The following is a 23,418-nucleotide window of genomic DNA, read 5'->3' as shown; positions in this document are numbered from 1 at the left end:
CCGTCAATATGGAACCAGGATATTCATGTAGGTTTTATATAATTTCGCTGTAAAACCATCCATGTTCTTTAATGATTTAATGGCTTTGGTTATTTCCTCTAGTGTGATCGGGGATTCTAGTTGTGTTAGCAGAGATTTCTTTTGGGGATCGATGGGGCTAAGGTATCTGGGTAGGTCCGCAAGTGGCGTGGGATGCCCCATCATAGTTGCTCTGTGGTGGCTCACTAGCTCCTCCATTTCATCTGTCTCAGTGTATTTAGCCTTGCCATCGGCTCCTTTGAGTCTCGAGATGTTCCGGCTGTGGATTTTTTTAAAAGTTTATATGCAAGGATCTTGTTTGTTTTGTTTCCTTTACTATAATATAGTTGTTTGGTGAAGGCCAACGATTTGGCGGTGCGGTCAGCCCAGTGGAACTAGAGTGCAATTCTAGCTTTTTTAGGCCCCTTTCTGTTTTTCCTAGAGCTTCGTGATATCAACTCTGCCTCCCAGAACCTCACCTCCTTGTCGAGCTTAGCTGCCACAATGTTTGAAACCCGCCTCTGTTACGCCTCTTGCGCTGATTAAGGAGCCCCGGACCACTGCTTTCATGGTGTCCCGGGTTACCCCTGTGGATTTGTCCGCAGGCGTGTTTTCCTTAAAGTAGTTCCCTATGGTTTCCCGATTTCCCTTCTAATGTTGTCATCCAGCAGTATGGAGTCGTGCTGTTTCCATTGCCGCTGTGGGTAGTTTACCTGGTCCGAAATGCTGAGGATTAGTGGAGACTGGGGCATGGTCTGAGATCATGCGTGTGTGGATCTCTATTTTGTCTAGACGGGGGAATAGTGCGCTACAGGTTAGTAAGAGGTCGATTCTCGAGAAACCTCTGTGCGCCCCAGAATAGTGGGTGTAATCTCTTGCGCTCCCATTGGCCAGTCTCCACGCCTTGATCCTGTTGGTTTCTGGCAGGATCTTAGCCAGCGATGACGCGTGCATGAAGTCAGAATTGGTGGGTGCCAGGGTTTTATCTATTTGGGGTTTGGGGACAAGGTTGAAATCTCCCCACTATGATGAGGAATCCCTCCTTAAATGTCAGGATGCTTGGGATCAGGCCAGTGAGGAATTTGTTCTGGGCGGTGTTCGGGCAGTACCGTGCCACAATGGTGATAGGTTGCTCCACAAATAACCCCTTTAGTAGTAGGAATCTGCCCCCCGGATCCCTTTTGACCATGGTCTTAGTTAGGGGGACTCTGTCACTCAGGAGAATTGCTACCCCTCGCTTTTTCTCCCCAGAGGATGCAAAGAAAACCTTCTTGATCTGATTAGACTTTCATCAGCCCGCAGTAGGTGGGTCTCCTGAAGGACTATGTCTCCTGCTAGTTTGCCCAGCCTATGTTCCACAGAGCTGCACTTTCTTGGGGAGTTAAGGCCCTCCACATTCCAGGTGAGGATTACAATGTTGCGAGTGGCAGTCATCTTGGTGAGGGGTGGTGACTCGCGTGGCTCCGGACCTGACGGACCTTGGGCTGATATGGACCTCGTGTGTGGTGACCTGTTGTCCGTATTGCATAGGGGTGCTGTTCGCTGATGGTGTTCTGTGTTGTGTGGCTGTTTGCAGAAGTGGGGCGGGTGAATGCACCCTTCCCGTGCTCCCTAGTATCTTTCCTCCCTCTCCTTCCCCACCCATCCCTCCCCCCTCCCCCCATCGAACCTAGCAGGATAGAACTTATCCTACTAAACAGGGTAACTGGCAGTGCAGGAGCACCTATCAACTGGCCAACTGGACCCAACGTGCAAGCTGTAGTGTGGCATAGCAAGACAGAATTAGGGCACAGGGATGGGCGTTTCGAGAGGTAAAGGACTCCTGGGGCCCACAACATTGTTGATCCTGTGTGGTTCCTCGTCCTCCCCTGGCAGGTGCTCCTCCCCCCCCTGCCCTCGACCCCCCCTCTGGTCCAGGATGTCCCCGGCTGCTTCCCGGGCGCACTTGGGGCTGTCTCTTCGGTATCAGACTCCTCCAGGCCCCCTCAGATCCCCATGAATTTTTCTGCTTCCTTTAGGGAGTGGATCTCCCGGCTGGCTCCTTCCCAGGTGAATCTCACAGATGTTGGGAAGCCCCAGCGGTATGGGATTTTCCGTTCCTGGAGCCATTCCGTCAGCACCTTAAGCACTTTCCGCTTCTGGAGGGTTGCATTTGCTAAGTCCTGATAAAGTATGATTGTGGAACCTTGAAAGGTGATTTGGCGCATCGCTCTGGCCTCCCGCATGATATCCTCCTTGATCTGGTTGAAATGCACCCTTGCGAGGACATCCAGTGGGGAGGTGGTCGACCGTCTCAGGACCGTTCTGTGTACTCGGTCCAGCTCCAGAGGGGCTTCGTCTGGAAGGGTGATGATGAATCTGAACAGTTCCGACACATAGCTTTTCAATTCTGTGTCCAGGATTGAAGATGGGATCCCGCAGAGGTGGATGTTGTTCCGTCGCGATCTGTTTTCCTCATCCTCTTGTTTCACCTCGAGTGCTTGGCATCTCACTAGAGCGCTGCTATTCTGTCCATCCCCTTCTCCCATTCGAATTTCTGGTCAGAGTTTGTTCTCAATCTCGGTTGCTCAGGATTCTACCGCCACAACCTGCTTGTCAAGGGAGTTAATCTTCTGTGTGACCTCCTTAGTGCCCTTTTGGATCTCTCTAGTCAGGGTGGATAGCAGGTCTCTCAGGTCTGACTTAGTAGTTGATTGTGTTGAGTGCTGAGTCTACACTGGAGGGCTGCTGCCTGCGGATAGCTCTCCTGGCGGGTCCCCCTTTTTTGATTTTTCTGCAGCTGCTTCGCTCATTAGGGTTGCAATGTCCACTTGCTTGGAAGCTTTCCCGCTTTTCGCCATTGTTCCGGGAGGAGTGGTAGCATAGTGGTGGGCAACGGTGGATGGTTGCTTGTGATTTGCACTCTCAGGGGTCTGCGCTCAGGTTCTCTGCCGAGGTGAGAGAGATCAAGAAAGGGGGAAATAGGGTGGTTCCACCCCTGCTGTTGGATTTACAGGGCCCCCAAGCCTCAAGTCGCCGCTGACGCTTCCCTCTTTGGTTTAATGATGTAGGGGCAGCTCCGCTAGAGCGGACATACATATGCTCCTTCCTTCGGTAATAGGGGGAGCGTGCTCTGGAGGGTGAGAGCTGGGTGGGGTGTGTGGGCCTGCACTCCCGGGGTCTACCCGCTGCTGGGTGTCATCAGCAGCGCTCCCCAGCAGTTCATGAAAAAGACTCCTCAGCGAGGGGCTGTTTCCTGGATGGGGGGGCCCGCTCTTGAGACGTGCAGCAGTGGTTTAGCTCTGATCCAGTTCTGATAATTCGGTGAGTCCGCTGAAGATTGCTGCCTATGCAGCCCCGGACCCGTCGGGGCTGCGTGTGGTGTGGCGAGATCCTGTGCAGACCCCCTGGAGCAGGCAAAGCTTCGTGGGCCTGGCCTCTTGTGGCTCAGGTGATGTAAATGGCAGGGGGGCTTGGGGCAGCGCATCTTGCTGATGTTGTAAAGAAGGGGGAGGGGAGGGCCGCCACCAATATGGAGGCGGTCAGCAGCCCGGGCCGAGCCCCCACCCCTCCGCGCACCTTGGTCCTCGCTTCTGTGGGTCCGCTATGAAAGGAGCGGGGCCCCTTGTGCCTCACAGGATCCTTGGCTTCGTCTCGGGAGAGCTGGGGCTGCCGGGGACGTAGGTGAGCGGCGCCCCGGTGGTCGCGGCAGGCTGGGGCACAGAGCAGCTAGAGGCAGAAGTCGAGGGCTCTCTCACAGTGTGCAGCTCTGTCAGGCGGGCAGCCCCCTCATGGGCGGGAGTTCTGCAGGGTGGAAGGAGGAGTGGACAGATAGGTTGGCCGGGGATGGGCCCAGCTTGCTTCTTCTTTGCTGGACTTGTCTCCGTTGGCGGGGAGCTGAGGCTTTGCTGTGACAGGCAACAGCGTTGGGTGCTCAGGGCTGTAAGATTATGCTTGCCCATCCCCATGTCGGGGCTCGGGTCACTCTATGGAGGCCACCATTTTCCCCCGTGAGTGGTCCGAGCCCGCGGCGTGCAGAGCCTCGGTAATGGTGAGGTAAGGCATTCCGACATAACTTCGTCCAATTTCAGGTAGAAACGGGGCGATGGGCCGGCGTTATACCGTCCGGTGCATCGCAGCTGCCAGGAGCTCCTAAGGAGACGTGCCACTCGCAGCGGCTCCAAGCCACGCCCCGTTGCAGAATTCTTTTACCATTAGAGCAGAGGATCTGTTCCTCTGGTTTGTCTGCAATATAAGCTGGAAGGGAGGGAATCATTAAGAGATTTATAAGTGATGGTGAGCAACCTGAAATCAATCCTCTCTGCAGTGGGTAGCCAATGCAGTTTTCTGCTCACCTCCGACACGTGTGAACTTTCGTAAGCCCATGATCGATCTTATGGTACTATTCTGCACCACTTGGAGTCTTCCAAGCTCGGTTTCTCCTATTCCTATAAGTAGAGAGCCACAATAATCAAGTTTTGAAGAGATGATTGCTCGAGCAATAATTTTGCATCCCTTTTGGGATAGGAATGTGCGAAAGGAGTCTAATATAATAGGCCCAATCTTCCACCAAGCTATTGACATGGGAAGACATGCACAAGGTCTGATCAAATGTGACTCCTAAGATTTACATTTTTTCCTTTGTAGGGATGACATGGTCCACAATGCAGAAAGATGCACTCTGGGGCGAGCTTGGCAAGTCTAGGTCTGTAGCCAATGATCATAGGCTCAGTCTTGCCATGATTACGCGCCATACTGCTCATGTCCATCCACTCTTGTATAAGTTTATGTACTTCTGCTACTGCTAAGGCGTCCTTCTCATAATCACCCGTAAGGGGTGGATAAGGCACTATAAATCGTCAGCGTAATTTGAGAAGCCTATTTTGTTTTCTTGTAACATGAAGGGAGCTGTAAAGAGATTGTGTAGAACTGGGGAGAGAGCGAAGCCCCCCTGTCGGACACCATAATTAACTGAAATTGGTTCTGCTTTCGCTTGTTTACTACAAACCTGCATAGTTCTCATTCCTAGAAAAGATTGCATCCATTCCTTTGCTTGTTCACTAAAGTTTGCCACTTCCTGCAGTCTAAAAGGAGAGGATGATCCACTAAATCGAATGCAGCTGATAAGTCCAAGGACATCAGCAACATTGTTGTGCCCTTATTAATATTAACCATCATCTTGGATGAAGTTCCAGCAGTGCTGACTCAGTACGGAATCCTGGCCGGAAACCTAACCTGATGGGGCAAACGTTTTGAGATGTCTTTCTCTTCAGACTGATAAGGCACGAATGTAAAACAAATAATTGTTCAAGTGCTTCTTTTTGTATTTTGGGAACTAGGCGCTCTCTCCACAAATTCAAAGTATCTGAAGTCCATGCTCACAGAGCAGAAAATGTGGCTTCTGCATACTCGCACAAATTTGCAACATTAATTTCAGACATGTCGCCCACTGTTCGCATAAAGCAGTGTGTCAACTATTGACAAACGCGATCCAACATGTCCAGCACAGCACACCATCGGGAAATACAATGCTGCCATGCCCAACTAATGCACTTATCTACACATTTCTTGGGCAAATGCACCAAATATGTAGGAGAAATCCTGCTTCTTACCTTTCTGCCATATTTTTTATACCACAGGATCTTAGCTAGGCATCTAGTTATAATTGTTCTTTTATAACGCGTTTAATACCGGAGACCACTTTTTAAGCGCAAGACCGGGATTCGAACCTAGGTTGCTATGCATCGTCTTGCTTTCAAGACAAACTCGTTGCCTCTGAGCTATCCTCCCGCCCAGACTTTGCACCGTGCATTTCATTCTAGATGCATATTTACATTTGTTTGCAACCCTCGTAACTAGATACAAATAAGGCCAGTGCATGCTTTCACTGTCAGACACTTTTATATAGATATTCAGTTCCATCAACAAGAAAAACACACTCTGCATCAATAATCCTTTTACATTGGGTCGGCATAGCAATTAAAATGCGTTTTCCCCTCCAACTTGAGATATCCTAAATGGCACTCTATGGCTATGAAAGCAGTACAGTTTTAGCTGTTAGTTACTCTATCCTTGCCTAATGTTGGATTAGAAGAAATATTATGAGATTGGTGATTGAGATTCTGACCCTCTGCGTGAATGAAGAACCCCCCCAGCTAATACTTTGGATTATGGCTACTTTGTTAATCCTTTGGTACTGGAATGATTACTAATGTTCTGCCTTCTGTGTCCACTCGGACACATTGCCAATAAAAATACCATGCAGAAGGGGGTCCTAATTGATTGTTGACCTATTTATACTCCCACTGAGCTCTCTATTTTTCGGTATGTCTCGCCCTTGGATTGTCAGGCCCTTCTTGCAGCAAAGTACAATTTGGCACGTTTCTACCAGGACACTGCCCCAGATTCGAAATATGGCCTTCAAGAAACACCCTCTACAGCTGCACCACTCTCCAGCCCAGCCAAGAAACAGTTACGCAGGACAGCCCCCTTGCTTTCAGCCCGCAAGCTGCCTCTCTCTCACCAGGAAACTCCCAGAAAAGACCCTCCTTTCTCCCTCTTTTAAACCCCAGTGAAAACCACCTCTTATTCCATCTCTCTGTACATTTTCCTTTAACATTTTGCCAGCCTCTTCCGTGGTGCCATTTGTCACACCATGTGCCAGAACCTTCCAGCACCCATCCTGCCCAAAATTCCGCTCATGTAATTTTCCAGCCCCTGGCTTAAATGACCATTGGACAGTATTCGGGAACCTTCTCAATAATGTTTCATCTTTCTTCCACTCTTCCCACTCTGCATAATGAACGCTTATCCTCAAGGCCCATTGTGCTGTTACACTGTTCATCTTTCAATTTTGCATTACTTTTTGAAACTTGTGGTGATCGCGTTTGTGCGCCTGCTGCAAAATTAGTACTCTGTTGCCGAACAAATCAAGCCCACTCCATTCACCCCTATACTAAGTGTTAGTAACCAATGTCATCCCCGTCTCACCAGTACTAAATGTTAGTAGCCCATGTACTAGACACCACACAGAATATACCGCATACATTAATTAGCGCATTACCTCCTACAGGACCAACTAATCTTGATGTGTTGTTCTAGAGGATCCAGCCGTCCTGAGCCTTCGGAAGTGTCCCTGGACCACCTGATGGAATGACCAGCTTCCAGTGGGCACCCTCGCCTACACAGTCAGTTTGGCATTTGCATCCCGAACTTCACTGGTCCGTAGCTTGGGGTGTAAGCCGCCTTCCTGACGAATTTCTACTTCGCAGCTTCAAAGGATCCAGCTCTGGTGGTCTTCAACCATGACTGGAAGGATGCCAGCTGTTGCCGTAACTGGAACTTTACTCCCCTCTGTCTTGTGAAGTATCCTGAAGAGGTCTGCATCAGTGCTTTGTGCATTTCTTATAGGGTGTCGATAGTCCTCCCACCCCACTACATCCCCCACCCCCTGTCTCTGAAGGGTAACATCCTCTTGTGGTGGAAAGAGAGCAAATGAATAGCCAGGCGCCTTCACAACAGCTCCGTTTACCGACTAGTCCCTAGTGGGCAAGGGGCTACTCTTGGGGAATACGCTGCACACCTGTCGTGGTGGATGGACTTAAAAAGGCATCAAGATAATCTTCCCATCGCTAAAGTAAGTTCTTCCACTCATTTGCAGCCATAAAAGACTCAACCCTTCATCTGTAAAGAAGCAATCTGGTTTTTCTAATTTGTTTAGAAAGGAACCACATTGAGACTCAACAGCACAGTGTTATGTATTTGAAACTGAATGCAAGTGAGATTTAATTTCCAAAAAGCCTAATGCTTTTTATATTGGAAAGTGGTTTAAAACTGACAGCATTTTGTGCAAATAAAATTGAGGTTGTTTGAATTACCCAATTAAAATGGCAACTGTGGGAGTATTAGTTAAAGTTGTGGCCGGTGATGGGGGAATTGCACGACAAAAAGTAGCCCCGAGAATTTATTTTGTTGACAGAAAGTTGTGCAAAGTTTCAAACTTATCCAATCCCCTATCCTGAAATGCAAAAGTGGATTTTTGTGCGATGTGACTGGGCAAAGGGTTCTTTTGACATCGTACTTTTTACTGTAGAATATTACATCTCCAGCCCAAAACACATTTGAAGATTGAAAGTTACACACGCACATTGATTGAAGTTGCATACAAATGTTCAGAGAAGATTGCACACACATGTCCAGAAAAGGGTACGCAGTCCGGGGGAGCATTATTTTCATAATTCAAACCTGTAGGAGTCTGATGCCGTTTTTTCTTGCCTATATTTAAATCCCTTATGCCTAGGATATTCCTTCACAATAGCACACTGATCTGGAGGTAACCAAGAGAAGTGAGCATTTGTCCAAGGAACGTGTCTCGGTTACCATACTTGTTTTGATACTGGAGAAGTCAACACATTGGCTGAAAAGCTGCAATATTCTCATTGAAGTACACTGTGATGTTTAGATAGAAATAATAATCGGAGTGAAAGTGTATGTGTGAATTGACAATGGTGCGATCCATGCAGACAAGGCGCCTTTCGTTTTTGCTCCAAACGGTCTGTGATTGAATAATATTTCTGGGTCTTCCCTGGCTTAAAGTTGAAGACCACCTTTGTTTGGATTTGACTTGAATTAGTTTAAATTTGAGTTTGCTTAAAAACAAACAGTTACTTAGCCAGAATTGTCGGGTGTAAACTCAGTGAGTGGGAAATGAGATTAGTCATCTCATCCTAATGAGAGCTTCTAATTTAAATGTAAAACCAGCACATATCTTTACTATCCATGGTACTCCACCTTGCTCACTTCTGAGCTGATTTCATTAAAACCCATACTCTTTCCCTGGGTGAAGGAGTCTCGAGGTGGATGGTACAGCCTTCTGTTTTAGAATCTATCAAAATGTGTTCCTCACCTGTTTTGCGGGCTTGGTTAAATTCCTCTGCTTCAATTGTTGCTTCGTGGATGGCCTTGCACCTCCTCCGCATCAAATGATGTTCCACATCCAGCCTCTGCTGCAATGGGGCTGTTATACTGAGGACTGCATTCTGGATACTCTGGTCTACAGATGTTCCTCACATGCTCAAAAAACTGGCTGCCAGCTTTGCATCTTGTGACTGTATTGGTTCTCCTTGGTTGCTGTCCTGGAGAGTACATATCTCTGGCAGTGATCTTTGCCATTGTCAAGGGCAACTATCCCTCTGTATTTAGTATTTTTCTCTATCTTTTTGGAATGCCCCCTTATCTCAAGAACCTTTTATGGGCTGTGCTTGACCAACAAATTGCAGGCGACTTACTGATAGCACAGAGTGGAGATCCACGTCCAGGGAACAAGATCACCGGCTAGGCATACTGCGGAGCAAAGTGTAGGCTGCCATGGCCTATGAGCTGAATGCCTGATGCGATTGCCAGGCTGTGCAACAACGGCCTGCTCAAGCGAGGAGCGTGCTGATTGGAACTAGCGTGTAACAGAAGTGCGTCCCTGTACCCTCTGTCAGCGTGTAAGTGCATAGACATTGGCTCTGCTCACAGCACCCGCAGTTCTAACACCGTCCTGATCTAATGTGCACCAGAATTGGTAGAGACAACTTTTCCATTTCACAGGGGCTGCCTGCGACCAGATTTTAAGGAAGTGCTTTTGAAGATAGATTGATTTTTAACACAAATTGCTTTTCCCTGGGTGTGCTCTAGACTGGAATGCCTATGTTGCATGCACTTCACTCATGTGCCAGCCTACTGCAAGGGACTACAATTATGTGCCGGGTGTGTGCAGGCTTGTGATGCTAAGTGCCTCCTCTACCCCTCATCGATGCACCCTCCTTTTGGGGAGAATTCTCAAAAATGTGCTAATTCCCTGAGACCCCCAGCAACTTTGCTGGATTTTGAGGACTTGATTTTTTTTACCTGCAGAGTGTGACCCTTTTTCCCCACTCTTTCATGTGTTTTGAAATGTGTTTTACACTTGTGTTTTCTTTGGTTATGGAGTTTTAGGCAACTCTATTGGCATCTGTACATGTGTGTCACACAGCACCCTCAGTGCAGTGGCACAGGGAAACCTTTTAAGGCTTTCCCAAGGTTTAAATACCTTCTCTGGGATAAACTACTGTTACCAGAGTAATTAAAGTGAAATTGACTTTACTAGTCTTTTTTAATTCCTAGACCCAGCACACCCTATCTTACAATAGAGTGCTGGAGGGGTTTCTTAGTATCCCCTGTGTATAGATATTCATGTAGCAGTCAAATGCTACCCTTGCCTATCGGAATGGCTGGTGGCATTGGTTTTACAACAAACTACATGATTTTTCTCGACCACGAACACTGGTAGCGTTAAATCGCGGGAGCCATGTTTTTCAAGATGGCGTCTGACCCCCCTCTGTAACAACAGGTCCCAGTCTTCTTTTGTCGCCTTTTCTTTGGGGAAAGGTCTTTCTAGACTTTTGCTCTGCGTGCCAAACGAGGTTTGGTTCCTTTGTTCATTCGCCTTTGGCGGGCTTCAGGACTGAAGATCACCTCTGGCGCCCGAGTGGGCAGGAAGTGAGGAGGTGCCCGAAACTCCATGTGCTTAGTCTCCTAGGCGACCCAAATGCACTCTGGCGTGATTGGCTGGCTGACTGTCCGGCAAGGGCAGCCACCCTGCTGTGAGTGGCAACTAGGCTGGAATGAATGGGAGGAAACTGGATAAAAGGCAAGTCTCTTGGCTTGGAAGGCAGAGTCGACCACTGGAACGAAAGAACTGAAGGCGAGCTAGAAGAGGACGTCTGCTGCAACACCTGGACCGTTGGTTTGCCTGGTGAACCTTTGCTTCAGGTCCGAATTGCTAAGTTCATCTCGACAGAGAAGCCCTGCAAGGACGACCTTTCCCTTTTTGAGTTGTTTGGACCAATCAACTCGACACTAAGCCACCCGGATACCATTCTCAGAGCTGGTTGTATTTTCCTCAGAGTGCTCCAGGAAACCGAATAACGAGGGAGAGGACACCAGTTTGTGTGCTTTACTACAGCTACCGGAATTTAAGATTTGCCAAGTACCAGCTTTTTGACTAGTCCCAGTGTAGTGCAGGAGTCCCCAGACGTCCTCCCTCTTGTCCCCACGACTGAGGCTCAGGAACAGTGAGATCTGCAGAACTGCCAGGAACAGAAGTCTTCAGCTGCTTCTTTTTTTCTTCATTTGTAAGGTACTGTGAAACGAGACTGAAAGTACTTGCCTCTCGTGGTGGAAGTGCTTGAAACTTTTGCAACTAGCAGGCCTAATCAGTTTGACCCAAAATATAATTCTTGTTAAAAACGACTTCTGAGAACTTCTAGAGACTTTAACATTTACTTGCCAGAACCGTTTTATCCTATACAAGACTTTAGCCCATTGACTTTGGCCTAGCCTATTGAATTGACTCTTTTGGTGAACTCAAAGTATCTGCTCCGTCTAAGAAATTGTAATCCTTTTATGTTCTGAACCCATTTCTTTTTGCTCCTCCTTCAAAGTATTCTGAATGCCATTTGGCTCCTCCTTCAAAGTACTCTGAATGCCACAGAAACTTAATGAGTATAGTACTGAAGTGTAGTTGTGTGTGATATAAAACATTCACTAGAAGGAGGCAGTGAAATAAGTGACTGTTGAATAAATTAATAAGTGTTTAACCAAGAAACCTTGAGTGTAAGAATTTATTTGAATACCTGTGTTTGTAGACCTCTGTGTAACATCCTTAAAGCTCACAGTCCCACTTGAGATAAGCCTGGCTGCTCAGCTCCGCTACCAAAAACTGTGTTTTACAGACTTTCACCAAAGGTTGGTTTTTCTTACACGTGTAGTCCTAGTTGTGTGTAGTGGTCCCAAAGGGTACTGCATACAAACTCTGCCTAACACCACCTGCTAAAGAAAATTAAATTAAGGTGATAATGTGATATCGATGCAGCAATCTGACTCCCCCACCCCTCATAACTCTGGTATTGTATCACTATTGGCACTAGCAGAATGTAAAAGCAAAATTAACTGCCATCGAGCAGCTAAAGAAAGTGGAACAAGACATTCTAGAAGCAGGATGACCATGATTGGTGGAAGTCAGGACCTGCACTTACCTGTTTGGGCGCTAGACCACCTTCTTCGCCTGGGATGTCTCTGCCCCTTGCACTTACCTAATGCCTCCCCAATGGGCACCTCTGGCACTTCCTCCCCTAGGGAACCCTGATAGTGCTCACCCCCCAAACCCACTTTTTTCCATTTCTTTTGACTGCACTTGCACGCTCCTAATGTCGCAAGGCCTAGTAGGACTGCAGTTCTTTTCTACTTTATTCATTGTCATTTACATTTTTTATTTGCTGCCTTCCCTTGTGCTTTGTTGCACTTTGGAACACTTTCTTCTATAAGCACCTTATTATCCAATAAATAAAAAATGTGTATTTGTTGGACTACCTTTTTCCATGGGGTTCTCATAGCAGAGTTAGTTTGTTTTAAATTGTTTGAAGTTGCTGCTTGAGTGGCAAAGGAAAATAATGCTTACCTCCAGTATAGCCATGGGATGTATTTTTTAAAGTAAAAATTAGATGTATAGGTTTCCTATCAATTTCAAATGATTTTGAGCACATGTCAAATTTGATTATACCAATGGCATTCTAAATTAATGCTGCTTTTTTCACTTTTTTCAGCTAGTTTATGAATTTTTCCTGCGATTTTTAGAGTCTCCAGATTTCCAACCCAATGTAGCTAAGAAATATATTGATCAGAAGTTTGTGCTACAGGTAACGTACGAAGAATCCTATTAAACTAACCTTTTCTGTTAATGAATTTGCATGTGTTTGCTTCACCTGAATATTTTTTTTCTCACAGCTTTTGGAGCTCTTTGACAGTGAAGACCCACGTGAAAGAGATTTTCTTAAAACGACTCTTCATAGGATTTATGGAAAATTTCTAGGCCTTAGAGCATACATCAGGAAACAAATAAATAATATATTTTATAGGTATGTAAAATAATTGACCTGTTTTAATGAAGCTGGCTGTTTGGATTTATTTTTAATTTGCATGACTAAACCTGTATTGGGGATTTCTTTTAGCCAGAAAATCTGTTGATTAGTCAAGTGTTTAAAAAAAAAAAGATATGTTGGCACAGTTTTTTTAATTTTGCAAATTTTGTTTCACTTTTTTAGACAGTGAATTTGTTCTAAATTAACTGTCATGTCTGAGTTGTAAAATGCATCCTTACTGTTGGTGATAGCAAGAATTCTCTTCATGCTTTGTTTTGATTTTTTTACATTTATTTTTCTTTGCTTAACATATGACACTTTTCTCTGAGTATGCCTATGTTCTCTAACACCCTGTTCCCTTTTCTCCATACTGATGGGACATCCCACTGAATGGGGACTGGACCGGAGCCTGTTGCATAGCAGTTTCTTCTAGAATTTTCTAACAAGGCCATGCTAGTGTCATCTCTGTGTGGAACCCCCCCACATGCCCCACCCAACAATCGGCCCCTTTCTCTGCATCCAACAAGATGGAGCGGTCTGCAGCAGCTGTGCTGCGTCGTCTACATTTGGAGAAAACCCTTGTCACATGCACGACTTGTTCCAGCGCTATGCTGGTTGTCAAGGAAGCTTCTCTAGACCAACCAGCACGTACACTGCTTAGCTTGTTTGGGTCAAACCTACACGTGGCACTCTATTGGTGTGAGCCACACGGCAATGCACCATACAAGTTCCACAGAGACCCAGCATGGAAAGAGTATTCTCTTGGCAGGCAGGAAACAAATCTACCACAGTGATAGGTCTCCCAACCCATATGCATTGTGTGCATAAAAAAGGTTACCACCACAAAAATAAAGAGACGTTCCTCTTCTATTTATGGCGTGTAAAACATGCAGGATCCCTGAACTGGAATGGGCCAAGTGGCTAAATAATGCCCCACATGCCAGGTTACTAGCCTATTTGTGACAGAACACACCCATGCACCGCACAGGATAAATGGAAAGAAGGGCACAGGCTTGCACGCTTGGATTGCAAGCACAGGGGATCCTTGTGGAAAAAACCCTCAGCCAGAGAGGGACTGACCACAGAGATGGAAATGGGCCAGCCAACAGGGAGTATGGCATAGTGTGCCCCATCCATACAGTTTGTGCAGAAAGCTGGGTAAAGGTACCTGGCTAGTCTGTGGTTCTCAAACTGTCCCCCTTGGGGTTACGGAGTGTTACATTACAAGTCTTTAAACTGCAATTGATTATTCTGTAACCACGAAATTCAAATATTTCAAAGTATGCTTAGGTTCAAATAAAATGAACAAATCCGTCGTCGAAGTGGTCAAAAATGTATTTGTGTGTGTTCAATAATTACTTCATATTTGAACAGAGGTCAGCGTATCGTATTCAGATCAATCATGGGTTCACATGCCAATGCATTTCGGAGAAACTTCTCCTTCATCAGGGCGAAACTTGATGTTCATAAATATCATATGTACATTCAGTTGTAATGTTCAAAAAGAATTATACAGTGTAAATGAAAGAATAGAAATTTTTAGCACATACCATCAGTTGCATGTATCACAACGTTATCAGCAAAACAAAAAGGGAGACAAGATAACCAACAGATGTTCCGTCAGTAAATTGATCATACATTAGACTAATCTACATGAGTGTCAAAATGTTGCTACTATTATCTCCATGTAGTCTTCAGTATAATACATGGGCCACAATGTTTTCAATGGTACTATGGAATTAGAAATTTGTGTTGTAAAATCTCCCAATCATTACATGATGTCAGTTTGCTATTCTCAGACTAGACGCCATTCTTACCTTGGTGCCATGTGTATTTCGTGAAGAGCGTAATGCAAACTCAATGCTGTGCCTTTAATTGGCATGCTATCTGCCAAGAGGTCAGTTCGCTGCTAATGTGAAACAGATATGTTCAATGAATATTATGCTGACAGCACGGCGTAGGTCGCTCCGCATTAGTTGGTGTCTATAATTTTACCTGCAGCAGCTACTCTATTCAGTGATGTGTGCGCGCATACACGAGTTCCTGTTAGAAACGTTACTATGGTAACTGAACTACTTTATGGGATTCCTGCGCATGTTCAAATTGTAAACTGGCGTTCTAGTTGGACCATCATAACCAGTCTTAATGTGCAACCAGATGTGTACAGGTCTTCTGGCTAAGTACGAAAAATTGTGTGCAGGATAATTTAATCTAAATGTGTGTTTCGGATCAAAAGATACAAACGTAGGTTACTATAGTAACCAGACGCTGCGGCGAGGCTCGCACTCAGGCAGAGCCTTGCAGGAAGTTAAAATGGTTTGTAATGTGTACAATGACTCGACTAGAGGTCAGCATGTGTTTCCAATTTCCATGGTAAACAAACCTTTTCGAGATTCACACCCGCAGGCAATGCCTTGCAGGAAATTAGTCTCACTTGTAGTATAATCAATGGTACTCTTAATTATGTCTATTTACAGAAGGTTCTGTGAACATGGGTAGGGTGTTGTCAGAGAGAAACCCCTCCGTACTACACCCCTTACAGGTGTCATGAGTCTGGGTCAAACACTATACACCCATCCCTTTGCTAAGGTCCAGTGGACAACACTGATCCAGGAGGAGCTTTGCCCTCTTGGCTCCCAGTGGAGCAGAAAAAAAGCATTGCCCCAATGACTGATTAGCTCAATATGGAGTGGACAAAGGGCATTGCCTGGCACGGCAGGTTAACCATTTCTACATAGGTGCAAACAGTTATTAAAAGGTCCTGATTAGAGATCCTTTTTGCCTGACATTATAAGCGATATACTACTAGCACTCTGATCCACCAAGCCAAACAGATGATTGACAACCAGAAGCTCCTCAACACCTCCCGGGCGATCCCGCCTCTGAATTGGCAGCCAGGCAAACTATGATGTGATCCTGGTAGCTTGTAGTGATAAATTATGGCAGGAGATGGAGAGTTTGGCAGACTATCTGAAAGATGCAAGGTAAGAGCGCTTTCTCACTGAATTGTGAGAGGCAAAACAGTGGCACATGACTTGTTTGTCTGCACTACGACTTGTAGACATTGGGGGGCCAGCGGCATGCGCATAGGCCTAGATCTGTGCAGGACAGCCTAGTTAAAAAACACAACACTATAAACAAAAAAGCAGGGTAAACTCTTGATGGGGTCAACCTGTTCCATCCCAGTACAGATGAGAAATTGGGAAAAGGGAAAGTCCACTCTTACAACCAAAAGCTTGTCAGACATTTCCAGGCCAGCGACGAGACAGCCTTCATCCGTCCCAAGTAGTGGACAAAGCAGGTGGGTTCAAAGGCTTTCTGGCCCGATCCTAAGGGAGGGACAAATGAGCCCCAATTATGGGCCTGCAAGGAAGCGTCCCCGCACTGGGGAGGGTTTTATAAGCACAATCTCAAGCTGGAGAGAAAAGTCTGACGTGGTCTAGGCCCAACAACACGGTGGCGGGGTCCGCCTCCACCTATAATCATGGAAGCAGATAACACCCTTCGACATTGTCGGTAGTAAAAAATTGAAATCCACATTCTGTGGACCGCAGAGGAAAGGCTGATCCACATTAACTTTCTAGACTTGAAGGCAATATTTCTGTCCGTGAAGGCTTTTCAACTTCATTTGCATGGTATTTCAGGTCCTGGTCTACACAATGTCGGCCAGTTATTACTTGAACAAGCAGGGGGCAGGAGATCACTGGCTCTTGTGAGGAGTCAGTAATGCAAGGCAAACAACGGCAGACACTATCCGTACTCTGCGAAGGAATTCCCTGCCTAATTAAAGCTACAGGAAAGCACACCAACCCACTCTAACACAGGATAACTGGCTCTCGCACTAAACAACAAATACACAAAGAATATATATGGCAATTAAACATTACATGAAAACATTGTCTCTGGACAACCTTATAATCTCCGTGGTGATTTCCCTTCCCCAGGAGTCAGTCTGATCTGTTAGTGTTCATCCAACGAAAGAAATGTCCTTGATCAGTTCTTGATATTTCAAAGTCATTGGAAACGTTTGTTAACCAAAGCGCCACTAGCAAATCTCTTCTTCTTGGTGAAATATCCACTCTCCACTTCTTCCAAATAGCACCAATAGTAATCCCTGCCACAATGCTTTGTCACCTTCCTCAATAAGATTTGCCACAGTTCAAACCGAAATGTAATAGCCACTAACACCAGTGATATACCGTTCTTGGTTAACAGTTTGTATTCTCTTGATTACAGTTTTGAGCTTCACAATGGTATAGTTGTCAGGATGACTTAATGATTTTGCTGCTTCAACTTTTAACAACTTCACTTCTACTTCATTTATTATGAGAACAGTTACCTTTGTCCCACAGTACGCCTCTTGACTTGGACTACTACAATACTTTATCCACTGACCAACAGATATACCACTAATGCTTCAGTACTTTGGAATACTACCACAGCTACAGAGTTTTGTGCGGTTAGACAGGTTTCAACAAGATATTCAACAACTTCAGGTGGGCAAGGCACCCTTCCTCTGAATAACTCTTCAAAAAGGGGTAGCCTCTTTGCCTCTTGTCTGTCTGCCACAACAATAACAGCCCTGGTTTGCCTTGGATACTCAGTTTGCCCTGTCTTTCAGTCTAGGGCCATACATGCTGTGTCAACTTCAAAATAGTCTTTGTAAGCAGCCAGTCTCCCTTCCCCAACTTTACCTGCGCCTTTCTGCCAGTTATCAGTCCGTAATTACCCGCAAGCCTTTGTGCCACTCTTAGCTTCAGGTAATGCTTGCACACTTGTATCTTAGGCAAATTAACTGTTAACGTCAGAGTTAAGTTAGATTGCTTCTTAACTTTGGAAAAGGTGGGTTTCGGTATGAATATAGGGAGTCTCTTGGCTTGGGCAATGTTGGTCTTCTATGGTTATTCATTGCGAACTTCTTACCATGACTTGTATGCCGTGTTAGAATAAAGACTGGAATTCAGTCTCTTTGAAATTCAGAAGTAGACACACGCGACCACTTCTTAGTAAATTCTTCGGGGTTTAAAGGTTGGCATTTAATTGTGTCCCTGTGTGAAAGTGGAGTAGAGGGTTCAGGTCTCCTTTGGGAATCACATTTGGGCACATGTGACCATTCTGTCATTTTCACAAGTTAGTTTGTAACTTTTGGGCTGTTAAACATGTCAGTAATGGCCTTAGCAGCGTTTCCTCTCCTTAATTAGGGACACACAACTGCTCCTTCAAGCAATAACAGTCTTAGATTAGCAGAAAAATGGATTTTATTCACTGTAGCTTTTCCCGCGGATAAGTTTTACCGTTATACATAAGTGCTACATTTCCATTATTCAATCTATTTTGTAAAGCAACAAACAACTTATACTTGCTTAAACTCTTATGCAAGTTGACAGGGAGCTGGATACTGTTACCGGCAAGACTTGCGCACTGTGTTAGAATGCTGTGCTTCACTCACTGGCTTTGTAGTCACTTGATCCGCGGGTTGCACCGCTTTCCTGACTTCTGCCACCACTTTGACTTCTGGGTCGCTGGGGATCAACACCCTTCTGAAAAGTTCTCTGGCCCTGCCACACTGTTTGGGAGCTCCATTCCCTCCCAAGAACCATGGCTTGATGATTACTTCTTACCTCAGTATCCTGCACTTCTCCAGCATGGGGTCTGGCATGGATTCACATGCTCATGAATATTCCCTGTCGTCAGGCCGGGAATCCTCGGTAAAGAATAAATCAGTATCAGTTTCATTTCTGATCTGTCTTTGTCAGTAGTAACCAATCACTGGTGTCTGGGTCATACTGCCCCCAGTCAATGACTGCCCTCTCCCTAAGCCCCGCCTCTGGCAGCCATCCTCAGATTTTTACTGCACGCTCAAATGTTGGGAGTCCGTGTTTAGCTCTTGAGTTTTTGCTGCGTTTTCGCGCTTTTTTAAAGAGAATTTCTCATTTTTCGGTCAAATAGAGCCTCAAGCTCCACTGTCTCTACATCCGATTAACGGGGATCCGTGTCAGATTTTTCTACGCCCATCAAGGGTGAAGATTTTGTCGAGTTACGCTTCTTGGAGGATTCCAGAAGTTTCTGCGGCCTACCCGAACATGGCCCAGGAGAAAGGTAGCTCGACGACCCGGAAAGCTGTTCAGGGGTTGCCCTGGTTGCCAGCTGCAGAATGTGTTCAAGGAGGACGAGCACTCGAAATGTCTCTACTGCCTTCATGAGGACGAAATGCAGGTGGAGAAGGACTGTGCGTTTTGCAGGAACATGTCGGAATGGACCATCAGGGACCAACACCTTCGTCTCTCCAACTGGCTGGAAAGAAAGAGCCCGTCAGGTGAGAAGAAGAAGAAGTCAGAGAGGTCTTCTAAGTCCTGTGAGGGCGCCCCGGCAACGGGGGCCCAACAGAAGGCAAAGCACCGCGAGTCCGCAGGCACCGGGAGCGCCGAACGGTCGGGCTCCTCGGCTGCCAGGCAGGGCGCACCCTCTCCAGCACCATCATCCACGAGCCAACGCTCTGGCTCAGGGAAGAGGAAGGCCTAGAACCCGGCGAAGCTTCTGGAGAGGCCCTCGGTCAAGCTCGAAGGATCCGGCCAAGGGGGAGCAAGGCGGTGACCCCCCCTACCCCCCCAGAAGGTGAAGGCCACAGGCCCACACAATGAGGTAAAGGCCTTGATTCACCTGGCCAAGGCCTCTATCGAGGAAGTTGTGGCGGCCCTGGTGCAGCCTGTGGAGGCGATCTCCGGGCACAGAGTCTCCCTGCCTCCGCGGAGGGAAGCCTCTTTCAGACCAATCGAAAAGACCCCCGTGGAAAAAGGCCGGGGGCGGCGGCCATTGTGGACATGGACACAGCATCCGAGGAGGAGCTGGTAGAAGTCTTAGAGGGCCTCAACGAGCGCGTCGAGGAGGCCCGTTCCCACAGGAGGAAGCGCGACGAAGTTGACGAGGGCGGCACCGGCGAGGTTCCTAGTCACCCGTCGCTTCCGGAGCCGCAGGGAACTCGGTGGCCATTTTGTTGGCGATACAATCCTCATGTTCAGAGATAAGGATGAGGTTGCCCTTACCACCAACTGAGGATCCAGAACCAGGCTCGACGGAGGAGCCAGAGCCAGGCACGGCCTGAAGCCCCCCGAACAAGAGAAGATAGATCCATCCAGTCCTGCCTTTTCAGCCCTCGCGGCCTGCTCAATATTTGCCCACGTCCCCCGTCCTTGGGAATGACACAGGAACGGACACGGCACGACGAGTACTGACGGCGGTGACGACAGGACAGAGCTCCCATCGCCCCCAGCCCGGGCCTCCCAGCCCGACGAGATCGGATCTTTCCATGCAATGATCGCCAGGGCATCCAAGCTTTTTCAGCTCTGCCCCGAAGAGAAGGAAGGTTTCCTTTGCCAACGGCGCGAGGCCAAGAGAAAACAGTCCTCGCCGTGCTTCTGCTGGATGACATCTGGGACGAGGGTCTTGCCCTTCTCAAGAACCCGTCTACGACGCCTGCCAAGAGGGATCGGTACGAGAAGTAGTACCGGGTCCCTGACGCGGCCCCTTTGTGCCTTAGGGCACAACCGACCCCTGACTCGGTCGTCTCAGCGGCGGCCAAGAAGAAAGCGGGGGGGCATCGCCCTCAACGTCAACTCCCCCGCCGGACGGCGAAGGAAAGAAGCTGGACGCAATGGGACAAAGAGTTATATCATCGGCGGCAACAATGTTTAAGGCGGCCAACGCCCTCGCGATCGTGGCCCGCTACGACAGGAAGTTATGGTACAAGATCGCCCCGCTGTTGGACCTACCGGGGGACAAGAGGGCCGAGGCCCTGGAGATCTTGCAAGAAGGCAAAGTGGCGTCGGACCACACCGTTACGGTGGCAACGGACATTGCCGACACCGGTTTCCACCAGCTAGGCAACGGCGTTTGCCTTAGACGACGAGGATGGCTCAAGGCGATGGATTGCCGCCAGGACGTACAAGCCAAGGTTTTGGACATGCCGTTCGACGGGAACAATCTGTTTGGGAAAACAGTGGATGAGTCCCTCCAAGCCATCAAGGCGGACACGGAGACAGCTAAGGCCCTAGGTGTTCTCCGGCAACGAAGGCCGTCCTTTCGGGGCACCGGAGGCAAGCAGGGTGCCTCCAAGGGATTCGGCGGTGGCTCCTCTACGTACCGCCAAGCGGCCCGCTGCTCGTCTCAGGAAGCCTATAGAGGACAAGGCAAGTCGGGTGGACCCCGCCGTCGTCACCAGGGAGGCCAAGGCGGCAAGGCGTCCTTCAAGCAAGATTGACACGGCAGCGGTGTCGGCCCCCCACCGAAGAACCCCAGTGGGAGGCCGGCTGGTGAAGTTAGTCAGCGTGTGGGAGTCCATCTCCACTGACCGTTGGGTGCTGGACGCCCTGGCCCAGGGGCACGCCCTCGAATTTCTAAAGTGCCCCCGCATTCCACCCGTGGCCAGGAAGGAAAATCACGTCCCTCAACTGCTATTGGAGGTAAGGATGATGCTAAAAAGTGCCATCGAGCTCGTCCCGAAGAGGCACCGGGGCTCTGGAGTATACTCAAGGTACTTCGTCGTGAAAAAGAAGACAGGAGGATGGTGGCCCATCCTGGACCTGCGACGACTGAACAAATATATCAAGGCACAGAAGTTCCGGATGGTCACCCTCCAGCACGTGCTGGGACAGCTGGAGGAGAGCGATTTCCTATTTTTGGATTTGGAGGATGCGTACTTCCACATCCCCATTCTAAAAGGACACCGAAAATTCCTCAGGTTCGTGGTCCAAGGACGGCACTACCAGTTCAAGGCCCTCCCGTTCGGATTGAAGTCGGCACCCAGGGTGTTCACCAAGTGCCTCGCACCAGTGGCGGGGCGGCTGCGCCTGCAGGGGATCCATGTCTACCCTTACCTGGACGACTGGCTCATCCGAGCAAGGACAAGGGAGCTTGCCGTAGATCACACAGCGAAGACCGTCCAGCTGCTCACGGACCTGGGATTCTCCATCAACTTTCCCAAATCCCACCTGGTCCCGTCGCAAGTCGCACTGTTTCTGGGAGCCAAGCTCGACACAGTGGCGCGTCTGGCCTCGCCGTCGGAGGAAAGGACGAAGGCCATCCTGGGCAAAGTGCAGCGTCTGCTGGCCACGGACGTGGCCAGGGTGAGGTCCATCAAGTCCCTCCTCGGGATGATGTCCTCCTGCATATATCTCGTGCGCCTTTGCAGGCTTCGGATGCGCCCTCTGCAAGAGTTCCTCGACACCCGCTGGATCCAAGCGACTGGCAACTTCGAGGACAGGATACCGCTCTACGAGACCTTCCGACGAGCAATCCGGTGGTGGGGCACCCGCGCTCCTCTGACGGCGGGCACAGACTTTCAGACCCCATATCACCAGATAACGGTGATGACAGATGCCTTCCTGGAAGGGTGGGGAGCGCACACCGGAGAACTTCACGCGAGAGGCCTTTGGCTCCCGGAGGAGAAGCCGCTCCACATCAACATCCTGGATCTCCGTGCAGTGTTCTGGCCCCTCAGGTCCTTTCTCCCGTCCCTCAAGGGCATGGTGGTGAGAATCTTCACCGACAACACCACCACAATGTTCTACATCCGGAAGCAGGGAGGAACCGGATCCCCAGCCCTCTCCAAGGAAGCCCAGGATCTGTGGCATTGGGCCGTCGCCCAAGGGATGTTTCTGGTGCCCTTTCATCTGGCAGGGATAAAGAACACCATCGCCGACTCACTCAGCAGGGATCTGTGCTCGTGCCACGAGTGGGAACTACGTCAGGATCAAGTGGATCGACTCTTCCGACGATGGGGAAAACCGCAGATCGACCTGTTCGCGACGGCGACGAACTGCAAGTGCCAGAGGTTCGCCAGCAGGTTTATCCAGCCGAGGAGCATGGGTGATGCTTTCTCGTTCCCCTGGGACGGCCTGTTCCTATATGCGTTCCCTCCGTTGCCGTTGCTGCTCCGACTCGTCAACCAACTCAAGAGGTCCCGGTGCAGGATGATCCTTGTCGTACCAGCGTGGCCGAGGCAGATTTGGTTCCCGGACCTTCTGGACTTGTCAGCGTCCCCACCAGTCAAGCTGCCGACGGACGCGGATCTTCTCTCCAGAGAAGGAGGCGCCATGCTTCATCACGACCAGGAGTGGCTGAACTTGCAGGCCTGGCTCCTGCAGCACTAGAGTTTGGAGGGTACGATATCCTGACTGACTGCAGAGGTGTTCTTGCAAAGGCCAGGGCGTCCTCAACTCTCGTGCTAAGGACATAAGTGGAAGAGGTTCTCTGTCTGGTGCCGTGCACAGAAGATTAACCCTCTACGGATTACGGCCCCTCAAGTGCTGCCGTACCTACTGTCGATGGCCAAGGCTGGACTGGCTCACGCCTCCATCAAAATACATCTGGCTGCGATCTTCCGATGCACCAGAACCACAGTACGGGCGTCCTTATGGTCCCATTACCCGGTGAAGGAATTTATGAAGGGACTGTTCCGATCGTTCCTGCCGGTTAAGGC

General features: G+C 48.4%; 1 protein-coding gene across 4 annotated transcripts in view; it reads left to right on the top strand.

Annotated features, from left to right (window-relative positions):
• PPP2R5C (protein phosphatase 2 regulatory subunit B'gamma) overlaps positions 1-23,418 on the top strand; it is a 1,570,607-nt gene that overhangs the window by 872,027 nt on the left and 675,162 nt on the right. For all 4 annotated transcript variants that reach the window (XM_069637762.1, XM_069637761.1, XM_069637763.1 and 1 more), the window contains 2 exons: positions 12,627-12,719; positions 12,808-12,938. In XM_069637762.1, coding sequence (XP_069493863.1) covers positions 12,627-12,719; positions 12,808-12,938 — 224 coding nt within the window. The remainder of the gene's footprint in view (positions 1-12,626; positions 12,720-12,807; positions 12,939-23,418) is intronic.

This window comes from Ambystoma mexicanum, chromosome 14 (genome assembly GCF_040938575.1).
Source record: "Ambystoma mexicanum isolate Mex_15411 chromosome 14, UKY_AmexF1_1, whole genome shotgun sequence".
NCBI classification, from domain to species: Eukaryota; Metazoa; Chordata; class Amphibia; order Caudata; family Ambystomatidae; genus Ambystoma; species Ambystoma mexicanum.
The sequence above is the reverse complement of the archived record's forward strand: the minus strand, read 5'-3'. Positions and strand labels throughout refer to the sequence as shown.